At 38.0% G+C, this 12,485-nt stretch overlaps 1 protein-coding gene across 1 annotated transcript; it reads left to right on the forward strand.

Annotated features, from left to right (window-relative positions):
- The first annotated feature begins 336 nt into the window (after nucleotides 1-336).
- Nucleotides 337-12,140, forward strand: LOC140152861 (E2F-associated phosphoprotein-like). Its single transcript, XM_072175385.1, has 4 exons — nucleotides 337-531; nucleotides 5,737-5,918; nucleotides 6,855-7,025; nucleotides 9,961-12,140. Exons 1-4 carry the CDS (start codon nucleotides 443-445, stop codon nucleotides 10,554-10,556), a joined length of 1,038 nt encoding a protein of 345 aa, XP_072031486.1. The 5' UTR covers nucleotides 337-442; the 3' UTR covers nucleotides 10,557-12,140.
- The last annotated feature ends 345 nt before the right edge of the window (nucleotides 12,141-12,485 follow it).

Raw genomic sequence — 12,485 nt, forward strand, 5'->3', positions numbered from 1 at the left:
TAGTAAACCTGTTAACTTATATATTTGTGTACTATAATATAAGGACAAGTGATGTCGAAGACAAAATGGCCGCTAATCCGCCTATTGTGAGACCTAGGATACATATTTCGAAAGAGGGCAGCAGACTAGGATGCCTATCCCTTTGTCTATTATTCCTGCGGAAGCGTATTGATTTTTTTCTATTATTTAACAAAATATCATAAATTTAGCATTTTAATGTAATGTTTGTGCATGCGTGTATACTTTTGTCACTCAATTAATATATTTGCTAGATTGATCTGAAGTTATTTGCATGGTTTTGCTCATCATTTAATAAATTATTTTGACAAGCACCTGACAATGGGGGCGCTATTTCAAAAATGGCGACTTACATGAATCGTGCGAATTTCGTAATGTAAACATTGTGCTTTAACATTCTCATGTTTTGTAAGAAGTAACAGCAATGGAGCACGACACATCTCGCGTACCTTTTTTGATTGACTTTGATTATATTGAGGATGAGAGTGATGAAGAGAGACGAGGCCAAGATAGGTGAGATAATCTATTTTTTAATACATATGTCTATTAGAGTGCGGAACTCACCATGCTCACAATGACTCAGTGATACACAGTGACATCGCCCCGATATCTTCATAGTAGAAATCGCCATGGTAGGTTGAATCCACAGCCACCTATGACCATTTTATTCGGACCTTATGAGATGCATATTATTAGCGAAGTGAAGTGACTTGACTAAGGCTACTGTATAGACGGGGTAATTGATTTCTCGCTCTGTGAGCAAGCTTGTATACGACATTCAATGTCACATTGTGGTCAATCAATGGTTATACTCTCTCCACTTGAGTGAGTGCCGCTATAGCCTTCTGTGCGCTGTAGTCCATATAGGACCAACGCAATATAAAATTGAGAGTTTTGGTCAAATTTTGACTTCAAAGCGCACGGCCAATTGTCAAAGCGCACGCTAAAACGACTATAATATCTGTTCAACAAGTATTTTCAAGTGTATGAGACCACATCTGGTTTCTTGAGAAAAATTCATTTACGGGAGATATTCATCATTTTGTAACCCAGTATCCGAAGATTTTCGTCTGATATCAAAATCGTGCATAGCAATTCACGTGTATGGATCCCGTGTATTCATTTTAATGTCTCAGCAGCACCAAATAATTATTAGCCAGGCGATGTCGGTGTGTGATAGTGAGTCCTCAATGATAGTCAGTCATTTATCTTTTGGTCGTTATGACTATCATTTGAGGACTGAGTTGTTATGATATAGCCTATCTTCCAAGGAGCAATTTCAGACAATAGCTGGGGATTAGTCGGGCAGAGGTTATCTATTGAGTATTGAATCCTTTCATGACCACTGAAGCATCAAGTCTGCCAAGGTCAAGGAAGGACACTTAACTCTCGACAAAAGAATGCATGCATGTCAAAGGTCATACGACACCAATTTGGTGTTTGTTATGCTCCTCGAAATTAGTACCTTAAAGTCTATGTCTGATACATGTCATAACTCATGATTTTAAATTAATTTTTATATTGTTGAACTTTAACTAGTTGTAGTACACATTGTCGATTGTGATTGATATCAGATAATAGGTATGATAGAGCAAACCTTAGCAATGCTTAAGGCAACCCCCCAATTTGGAAAAGTATACAAAAATTTCAGGTCCCCAATCGCCCCCCCCTTTGCTTGGAAAAAGTCCACTTTTTCAAAATTAATCAGCACCCCCCCCCCAAAAAATGAAATCCTGCGTACGGGCCTGGTACCCCTTTTAGGGGGACGATGGACGTGTCCCTCTATCACCCCTCCCCTGCTTACACCGCCTATGGATCCTTACAATGCTGATATTTGATCAAATTCACCAACTGGAACTGGAAGCAGCACACCGACAAGCTATGTGTACATTTATGTACACAGCCATTGCCATTCCATGGAATGGCTGTGTACTAGAGAAAATCTCTTTTGTTTCAGCCAATTCGGAGTCTCTCTTGTTTTATTTCAGAACATGACTTTCTACACCAGTTGTAAGCAAATAAAATAGTCCCAACTTTTAGATAGTACGAAAAAATATATAAATCAACATTAAAGAAAATTGATCCCTTACAAACTTACCTATTTGCAGTATTTCTTTCTATTTTGAGGAGCCTTCTTAGTGTACATGCACAAAGGTATCCTGGGACAAACAAGTGTTTCCAATTTCTGCACACAGTTGTTGGTGCATGGAAAATACTGTACCGTAGATTGGGGTGAATAGGGACAGTTTTGGCACTCTCTAGATTGTAGTTTTTTTCCTGTAGCCCCATGAGCCAAACTTTTGAGGGCATATTATGTCCACCCATGATGCCTTTAATCCACCATTATAAAAAATTGAATATATGTGGGGGTATATATTTTTTAAATAAAATTTTGGTGTCCCTATTGACCCCGACTTGGGTCAATAGGGACAGTACTGGTTTTGATAAGGAAAGTACAACTTTGAAGGAGTGTACTTGCATTTTTACCCCCACATGGCGGGAAAAGGGACACCAAGTGAGTTTTAAAAAACAATAGAAACATGTCAAGGTAATTCATACCATCATAACTGATTAAGATCTGATTTCTTGACAACGTTGATCAGGCTCGTCAGTACAAGAGGAGGAGGGGTAGGGTGTGGTGGGGTAAGGATGGCTGGGGTAGGGTTCTGGGTGGTAGGGAAGTAGGTGGGTAGGGTAGGGTGTTGGGGTAGTGGGATCAGGGGTGGTGGGGTATAAGAAAAGGTATCATGGTGGTAGAGGTAGTGGATAGGGTGGTGGTGGTGGAGCAGTGGATAGGGTGGTGGGGTAGGGGATAGGGTGGTGGGGTAGATGGGTGGGGTAGGATTGTGGAGTGTTGGGGTAGGGTGTGGGGTAGTGAGTTTTGGCAGTGGTATGATAGTATTAGGGGTGGATGATGAGGGTGGTAGCCTGGGTAGGGTGGTGTGGTAGTGGGGTAGGACAGTGGGGATGGTAGGTTTAATGAGGCTAGTGGGGTCAGGGTGTGGTATAGTGATTTAAGGGTGGTGGTGGTAGGGTTAAGGTGGTGGGGTAGGTTCATGAGGGTAGTGGGGTAAGGGTGGAGCAGGGTAGGGTGGTAGTGTAGGGTGTGGTGGGGTAAGGGTGGTTGTGGCAAGGGTGTCCCTATTCACCCCGTATTAGGTGACTTTTACCTGAAAAATATTTAAAAAATTGTTATAAAAATTCCTGTCAGAATTAATAAATAATCTTTTAGAGAAAGTTGTAAGACCTAACAGGCTAGGTCCTGGTGAATTTCCAGCTCATTTTCTAAAATAGTGGCCGTGGGATCAGGAAAGTTTTGACCACCCCATTTTTTAGAACTTTTTTTAGATAATTTTATTTTGGACACCCTGTATCCTAAATGTATTCTTGAACATCTGCTGAACCATTTTCTGAACACTGTTTGATTGATCTTTCAATATGTGAAAAAAAAAAAAAAAAGTGTTAACCAAATGTGAAAAAATGAGATTTCAAAAACTTTTCTCATGTTTGTCCCTATTCACCCCTGCGTCCCTATTCACCCCAATCTACGGTACCAGGTATACACATTGACATTCACAAGCTAGGATATTCCTCCCATTATGCACACATGCATGCCTGGCAATACCAATTTTGTATTCAGTGGCATTTTAAGCCACACCCACCCACATGTGGGTGAACCAATGACCATGAGGCCACACATGTTTTTTATGTGTGGTGCAATATTATTGGCTGATATGTTTTGGCATATCATTAACCTGTATTGTACCATTATCATGAGAGGTCAACTACCATGGGCATGGCTGCCAGCAGTATCTTACACAGATTTGACGTGAATGCACTGTCTATATCTGCTGTGCATAGTAAGTGAAATGTTCACATTGTGTGAGGTACTGAGGTACCTAAATGATCACTGCCATGCTGGCTAAAATTGCAAGAGAGAGTCACTGCAATTTTGCCCTGTTTTTATCAAAGTTTATGAGCAGAAATGGTAATTTAAAACATGAATATATAATAGAAACACAGCTTGTTAAGATAGGATTCAATGGTAAGTGGAATATATGTGATATTTCTGTAGTAATAGCTTGCTGTACATTTTCACATGTGAATCTTTGTACTTCACAAGGATATTTCTAATGAGCTTTACTCAGTGTACCGACAAGCCATCCATTTTGTCAAACACAACTACGACATCATGACAGGAGAGCTAGTGTCACAGAATTGCTTAAAAGTTAAGAATCACACTGTCAACACTCCAACAAAGACGCAAGATAGCTTTTCAACCTTCCAGAAATCAAATCAGGGACATAGTTATCTGTCCATCCCTATTCGAACTGCGAACACTACTCTGCCTTGTCCTACTGCTGAACTCACAGCAAATCATTATAATGTCAAAAGACTGCACCTTAAGGTTAGCAACTCAATTTTAAACTGTTGTGATTTGGTAGTACACAGCATCTTGCAAATGGTAGTGGCCTTTGGCAAGCTTTGTATTGATCATTTCATAGCGAGCGTGTAGAAGAATTGAAATATCACATATAATTTATATATGTTTTTGTACTGTAGTCCTGTGGTTCTTGAGTTATGTTGTAAAGAGGGCTGAAATAACACTTTTGTAAAACGTACATAACTCATTTAATAACAATAAATCAAGCAAGTTTTCAAAGTATACGATTTGTAGAATGAACTTGTGCAAAATATCAAAGTGTTATTTTTCAATAATATATCATTGGTTTAAATAATGAAAATCAATTTTTTTTGGCTGCTTCGACCAACAATACATTACCTTGTCTACCCGTAAGAACTCATTTCTACCCAGAACACTGAAGGAGTTGAACAGCTTGCCTGAGGTCACAATATATCTAGACCATTTTGCTTTGCAAATTGGGATCCCAAAAAACTGGCATTGTGCAAAGGGGGGGGGGGGGGCAAAGATTTGATGGGGTAAAGTCAATGGCTTTTTGAATTTTGACTGACATAAAAGTTTCAAATTCGTTCTTAAACTTGAATAATTGTTGTTTATTTGGAGAGAGAATAATTGTTGTTTATTTGAAGAGAAAACTTCACATTAGACAGCTTGACACCCAGCATTGGACGTAAGACATTTTGTGTGTGTAGCATTTAATATCAGCTTGCACTAGTTGATTTTTGTTACATTGGCACACTTCATTGTATAATTCTATGGCATAAAATTACAACACATTTCCAATGTAGTTGTGTAGCAAAGTGATCAATATTGAGTAGCATTTTGCTCCGCGATACCGGCTATGGCCAACATGTAAGTGAAGTTATGATCAAATTACCGTCAGAACATTTGTCCATATTTTTCTGATTAGACATATTAGACAAGTTTACTTTACCATTAGCAGTGTATGGGGACTTGATAATTTGTGTACCCGCTTGTTTTCACTAAATAATTTCATTAATTTGATCTAATTTTATTAAATATTTTCATTTTCATCACATAATGAAATTATGTATGAAAATTCCAGGGGGTAAAAATGAGATTTTTACACAAATGCTAATTTTCTAAACTTAAGACATCTTTGACCCTACATTTTTCTGATCATACATGTGTAGTACCCTACTATGAAACTTTAGGCCCCTCTCCCCACGGCTTGATTATTATTTTAAAAGAGGCAGGACAACAGCCGGTGAGATTTAACAGGGATCAAGCAATGATTTTAACATGAAGCATCCAATTCTTACTTTGTTCCACAGCTCTGAAGATGAGTTGGACATCATACTCCATGGAACACCAGAGCAGAAGAGGAAGCTGACCCGTAGTCTTAGTCGTGGTAGCCTGGAGTTGTCTTCAAGTGACGATGAGTTTGAGAAGGATATGGAAAAAGAACTCAATGAGACCATGAGATTGCATGAGCAACAGTACAGGTCAGCAAAAGGTAGGTTGGTTTGTTTGTTTCATTTTTTTGTTTGCTTGTCTGTTCTCAAGTTATATAAAGATTGATCACAAGTACTGTATCAACCTATATCATTTTATTTTAGCGTTATACAATGGAACTTTGATAACACAAAATCTGTTGATGCAAAAACCAGAAAATGCAAAATATTTGTCCAATCCCAGGCATATAATTTGTTATATATATGTTAATGACTTGATAACATATTCCTGTTTAAAGGAGTGTTTCGTGATCCTAGCATCCTCTTTTTATGACATTTTTCAGTACATATCCACGAAAAAAGCCTATTCCCAAAATTTCAGTTGATTCCGATTTTGCGTTTGCGAGTTATGCATGATTATGTGTATTGGTTTAAGTTTTGGTTTAAGTTTTAGGTGAATAGTTCAATCCTATTGCAACTGCACTATGCATTGGTGGCATGGTATCAAAGGTCATTTGAGGTGAACTGGTAAAATGGCCTGAAAATGAAAAATCTTGTCTCATAATACATTGTATAATTCCAATTGAAACCAAACTTGGGCCATAGCTGCACTATGGGAACTCTCATGTACCGGTAATAGTGATGTTAGAGGTCATTTGAGGTCAACTTGTAAAATAGACTGAAAATGATAAAAAACAAATTGTCTCTAATGAATATTTGTGTTGTTCACTTCCCATGTTTTCGGACTTAAATTGGTACCATCATCCCTAGTTTTTTACTTCTGTACCAAAAGTATAATCACAAAAGCAGGTGGTTGCGAAATCAGACGAGACTTGTGGTTCGGGAACCGCCTTGTGTGTTAAATAGGTTCTATTGTAATTTTATTTATTGTGTGTGTGGTTGTTTTTTTCAACCTGAATTTTGTGTAAGTAATGTTTTGCAAGTTGTAGATATCAAAATCATTGACCTTATAATTGGAATTGATTTTATAATTATAGACCAGGCAAGCTGTTCAGGTATTGAAGGAGGTGCATCAGGAGAAAGCTCAACTGGACAACAAAGTGGTAAACAGAGCCTGTCACTTGCTCAACAGTTTTATGATGACATCTACTTTGATTCCGATTCAGACTCAGGTGAAGAAGGAGAACGAAGGAAAAAACAAAAGAAAGGTAATTTTGAGAAAATAATCGGACTGGAATACAGTATGACCCCTAACTACTCCTTTTTGTCTCGCCTGAACTTTGTTCAGGATGGGACTTAGTAATCACTATTTCTGTCTGTCCGTCCGTCCGTGTGGATGTGTGTGTGTGTGGATGTATGTGTGTCCGTCCGGAGTTGTATCTGGGGAACCGTAAGACTTACGGCGACGCTACTTGGTGGGAGGAAGGGTATCCAAGTTTGCTCCGTAACCGTATGTTTTCGGTGAAAAATATGCAAATTAACATAGCTAATTTGCATAATTTATCTGAAAATCAGCGCAAATTGATAGCGGAGTTTGTGGACAGACTATCTCAAGATCCGTCGGGCGCATGGTATCGAAACCTGGTGTCAGCTATGATACACATCTGCTGATCACCTGATTAGTTTTTCGCTGAAAAGTATGCGCATTTAGTTGTTAATTTGCATAATTTATGCGGAACGATTCTACAAATATGGTTGGAAATCTGAAGAAATCCGCCTTGTGGAGCTGTATCTGGGGATTCGTAAGATCCTAAGCCCTATGATGATGAAACGTGGTAGGGGGTAGTATGACCAGAGGGATCTCAACCCGATTCGATTTTCAGCGCAAAATATGGTAATTAAGTACCTAATTTGCATAATTTATGCATAAAATGCAAAAACCTATTTTCTCAGAGACTAGAGGTCGCACGTTCTTCAAACTTGGTGGGTGGGTGCATCTTCACCCCAGACAGAACAAGTTTGTAATGGATAGTGCGTCAAGGTCACCCAAGGTCATCCAGGGGTCATCTGAGGTCAATGACTAAAAACTGTCGTATGGGCACGATGCTTGGTGGGTACGGTCAACATAATGTGGTAGGGGGTAGTATGACGAGAGGATGCACATTAGTACCCCCCCATGTGGCCCCTCCCACACACTCAAAGTTGGGGGGGGGGGGTCAAAAATTTAATGAAATATTGTTTTTATATTGCGCATTATATATATCAATTTCGGTCATGAAGGCCAAGTCATTAGGCCAAAAAAAGACTTTGAAGAATGTCTCTCATGTACAAAAGTATAGGAAACTGAAAATTTAAAAGCACCTTTTTAGGGTGAAGGAAGCATTTTTTCAAAAAAATGTCTAAACCGGGTTTTTATGTCAAAAATGTCTCTGTTGGGGTGCTACATCGAGTCAAATGTTCACTAGCACCCCCCCCCATGTGGCCCCTCCCACACACTCGAATTTGGGGGGAGGGGTCAAAAATTTAATGAAATAATGTTTTTATATTGTGCATTATATATCAATTCCGGTCATGTAGGCCAAGTTATTAGGCCAAAAAAAGACTTCGAAGAATGTCTCTCATGTACAAAAGGATAGGAAACTGAAAATTTAAAAGCACCTTTTTAGGGTGAAGGAAGCATTTTTTCAAAAAAATGTCTAAAACGGGTTTTTATGTCAAAAATGTCTCTGTTGGGGTGCTACATCGAGTCAAATGTTCACTTGGGGGGGGGGGTCATCTGAGGTCAAATTACTAAAAACTGTCGTATGGGCATGAAACTTGGTGGTTACAATCAACATTGAGAGTAAAATGTTAGGAAGATTCTTTTGGGGTCATCCGAGGTCACCCAGGGGTCATCTAAGGTCAAATTACTAAAACTGTCGTATGGGCATGAAACTTGGTGGGTACAATCTACATTTAGAGTCAAATGTTCAGAAGATTATTTCAGGGTCATCCGAGGTCACCCAGGGGTCATCTGAGGTCAAAATACTAAAACTGTCGTATGGGCATGAAACTTGGTGGGTACAGTCAACATTTAGAGTAAAATGTTCGGAAGGTAATTTCGGGGTCATCCAAGGTCACCCAGGGGTCATCTGAGGTCAAATTACTAAAACTGTCGTATGGGCATGAAACTTGGTGGGTACAGTCAACATTTGGAGTAAAATTTTCAGAAGGTTATTTCGGGTTCATCTGAGGTCACCCAAGGGTCATCTGAGGTCAAATTACTAAAAACTGTCATATGGGCATGAAACTTGGTGGGTATAGTGAACATTTAGAGTCAAAGTTTGCGGAGGCTACCTTCGGGGTCATCCAAGGTCACACAGGGGTCATCTGAGGTCACATTACTAAAAACTGCCATATGGGCATGAAACTTGGTGGGTACAGTCAACATTTAGAGTCAAATTTTTGGAAGGGCATTTCGGGGTCACCCAGGGGTCATCTGAGGTCAAATTACTAAAAACTGTTGTATGGGCATGAAACTTGGTGGGTACAGTCAACATTTAGAGTCATGTTTTTTGGAATGTCATTTCAGGGTCATCCAAGGTCACTCAGGGGTCATCTGAGGTCACATTTCTAAAAACTGTCGTATGGGCATGACACTAAGTGGTCACTGTCAACATTAAGAGTCAAATTTTTGGAAGGGCATTTCAGGGTCACCCAGGGGTCATCTGAGGTCAAATTACTAAAAACTGTTGTATGGGCATGAAACTTGGTGGGTACAGTCAACATTTAGAGCCAATTTTTGGAAGGTCATTTTGGGATCATCAAAGCTCAATCAAGCTCAAATTGAACAGGCAAATCGCCATGGGTTGTTGCAGGTTCATTTACTTCTACCAAAAGTAATCGTAAAAGCAGGCGATCGCGAAAGCAGGCGAGACTCGTGGTTCGAGAACCGCCTTTTGTAATATGTTGTTATTTATATAGGCCTTAAAAACTATTATTAGCAAAATTAAACTTCTACACTACGCTACTCAATTCGGTACACTCGTCAGAGCGCTTTCACTGGTGAGTGTGCCAAAAAGAGTAGCTTAGAGGTTACATTTTACTTTCTATTTACATTTACCGCTACATGTGAATATATACATCATTATATTATTATTGTTGTTTTTGTTGTTTTGTTTGTATTATTATTATTGCTATTACTATCATCATTATCATTTGCAGATAAGAAGCAGAAATCAAAGCACCGAGTCATGACCAATGATGAATTACTCTATGACCCTGACATTGATGATGAAAACCAAAAATGGGTTGATAAACAGAGACAGAAATACCGTAACCAACAAGCCACTAAACCACCTCCCAAGAAGATGGATGCAAACAATGCAGATACTTCATCAAAGACTGAGAATGGCACCGATGCTAATTCATCATCAGTTGCAGTGCCAAAGCAGCCTAAATCGGATGCTATACTAAACTGTCCTGCTTGTCTCACTACATTATGTTTAGACTGTCAGAGACATGAACTCTATCACAACCAGTACAGAGCTATGTTTGTACTTAATTGTACCATTATCAGAAGCGAGAGATTGAAGTATCCGGTACCGAAAAAGACAAAGCGGTGGAACAGGAATAGAGGGAAAAGAAGACATGGGGAGATTGGGGAGGGGTCAGGTGTGGGAGATAAAGGAGTAGGGGAGGGGGAAGATTCAGAAGAGTTGTACTTTCCAGTAAAATGTAGTGTTTGTAACACAGAGGTTGGTGTTTATGATGAGGATGAAGTGTTTCATTTCTTCAATGTGCTAACAAGTACTGCTTAATATCAGGAACTTGCAGGACTTATTTTGTTCTTGACTTTTTGTTTAAAGATGGGTGATCCGATTGTAACACATTATGTTTCTATTCTACCTAATATTGATGCTCATCACCCAAACATTGTTCCAAGTTTTGAGATCAATTGCTCCAGCAGATTGGATTCTAGAATCAAACATGTGTACTACAGTGGCCCTTGAACCAGTACATAACTTCTGGGATGGTTACCACCAGACTACCATGTTTTTTTTTGTTCATACAACTAAATGATATATATATCAGGCCAGACTGAAATCTGCATTTTGATGGAGTGAAGTGGGAAATGAGACTTTCAATCAGATCACACACTTCTAAGAAATATCAACCTTTTAACATCATTTTACTTTTTGCTTCACTGGTATCTCAAAGATCTTGAGTTACAGGCAATTTAAGTTGTTTTTTCTAACATTCTATGTCCAATGTATGTGTCTGTGTTGTGATGTTTAGCTGCCAGATGAGACAGAGTAGCAGCCTGCTTTGGGATTTTATTCCCAAGGTTTTATTCATTGAAATGCATAGAATCTAGGTACATTTTACAGAAAGTGTTTAATGTCAGGTTGTATAAAGTGTATAATAAGGTATAAGACGTTTTAATAACATTAAAAATATTTTTGAAAACATGCTAACACGTGACTTTTAAAAGTTTTGACAAAATATTTCTGGAAAATGTTTTTATGACATTTATATAACCCAACATTGAAATATTATCAAAACGTTTTGACAAACAAAACACAATTTTTACAAATTCATAATGTTTTTGTGTTTGCAGGCAGTCAGACAAATTATCCATTTCAAGAAAAGTCAACTAGGTTTTTAAAAAGGGAAACACACCATGTTTGTGTCGAAAAATCCAATGAGAAACAATAAAACATTACTACCAAGAAAATGTGAAAAAGTCTTAGTGTTTGCATGTTTGTGCTATGTTTGTTACTTTATATTATAATGGATTTTTTTTTAATGTCAACGTTGCATCAGCAAAGCAAAGTCTTGGGTAAAAGGAAATAGATTGGTATTCTGGATGACCTGTTATGAAAATCCAATATCAACTTCACCATAAAAACATGTTTCAACTATAATTTGTTAACAAATTGATGAATGATTTCAGTCATCCAGTTGTAGCAACATGAAATTTGGAATTAAATCAAAATGGACTTACTATTTTTAGTAATGCTACGTAGCATTGCTAAGTAAGTCCAGTATTTTGACTTTATTCCAAATTTCATATTATTTGTTGATTCATATTGCCGTTCTGAAAAGTTACTTATAGTTCTTATTGTTGAGGCTGTAAGAAATTGGAATAATGACACATATTGTGCTCATTGGATCACTTTCTCTGAGTATGAAATTGTTCCAATAGTAGTTACCATGGTTACCATCGTCTGTCAAAATTGATGGCTAGTTTATGATAAACAGTCCTGCATACACATGTGAAATGCAACTTTCTAAACAAGTGTTACTTTTGTAAGGACAAATGATAGAAGTCCCAGTTTACAATAGAGTGAATATTTAATCCTGTTGGTTTTTGCGTTGTCTTGCAGTTCTTGATATTTGTATTAAATTGCCCGATTGAATATTCAATCAAAAAGAATTAGGGACAAATCTTTTTTGACTTGACTTGATTTGAATTTTTCAAACTTTTTTCAATCAAAAGGAGTGATTCTCAACCTTTTACAATCTTTTAGCGATTAAAGTTAGGAGCAAATCTTTTTCGATTGAATTTTCAGTAGAAAGGATCATTTTCATTGTTTTTTCAATCTTTTGCCGTCCCAAATTAGGGACAAGTCCTTTCCAGTTGAAAAAAAGATTGAAAATGTTCACTCTAAAACAGTTGGCAGTACATTAGGAGTAGGAGTAACACTTGATTATAGCATATTCAACCCATCGTTGGACATTTTTCA

The sequence above is a fragment of the Amphiura filiformis genome, chromosome 5 (genome assembly GCF_039555335.1).
Source record: "Amphiura filiformis chromosome 5, Afil_fr2py, whole genome shotgun sequence".
Taxonomy (NCBI): domain Eukaryota; kingdom Metazoa; phylum Echinodermata; class Ophiuroidea; order Amphilepidida; family Amphiuridae; genus Amphiura; species Amphiura filiformis.

What these genes read in the sequence shown, in the direction of transcription:
- LOC140152861 (XM_072175385.1), top strand. Translation starts at nt 443, where the DNA reads ATGGAGCACGACACATCTCGCGTACCTTTTTTGATTGACTTTGATTAT. An exon ending in GAGAGACGAGGCCAAGATAG is followed by an intron (nt 532 to 5,736) that starts GTGAGATAATCT and finishes TTTGTTCCACAG; the next exon opens with CTCTGAAGATGAGTTGGACA. An exon ending in AAGGAAAAAACAAAAGAAAG is followed by an intron (nt 7,026 to 9,960) that starts GTAATTTTGAGA and finishes TATCATTTGCAG; the next exon opens with ATAAGAAGCAGAAATCAAAG.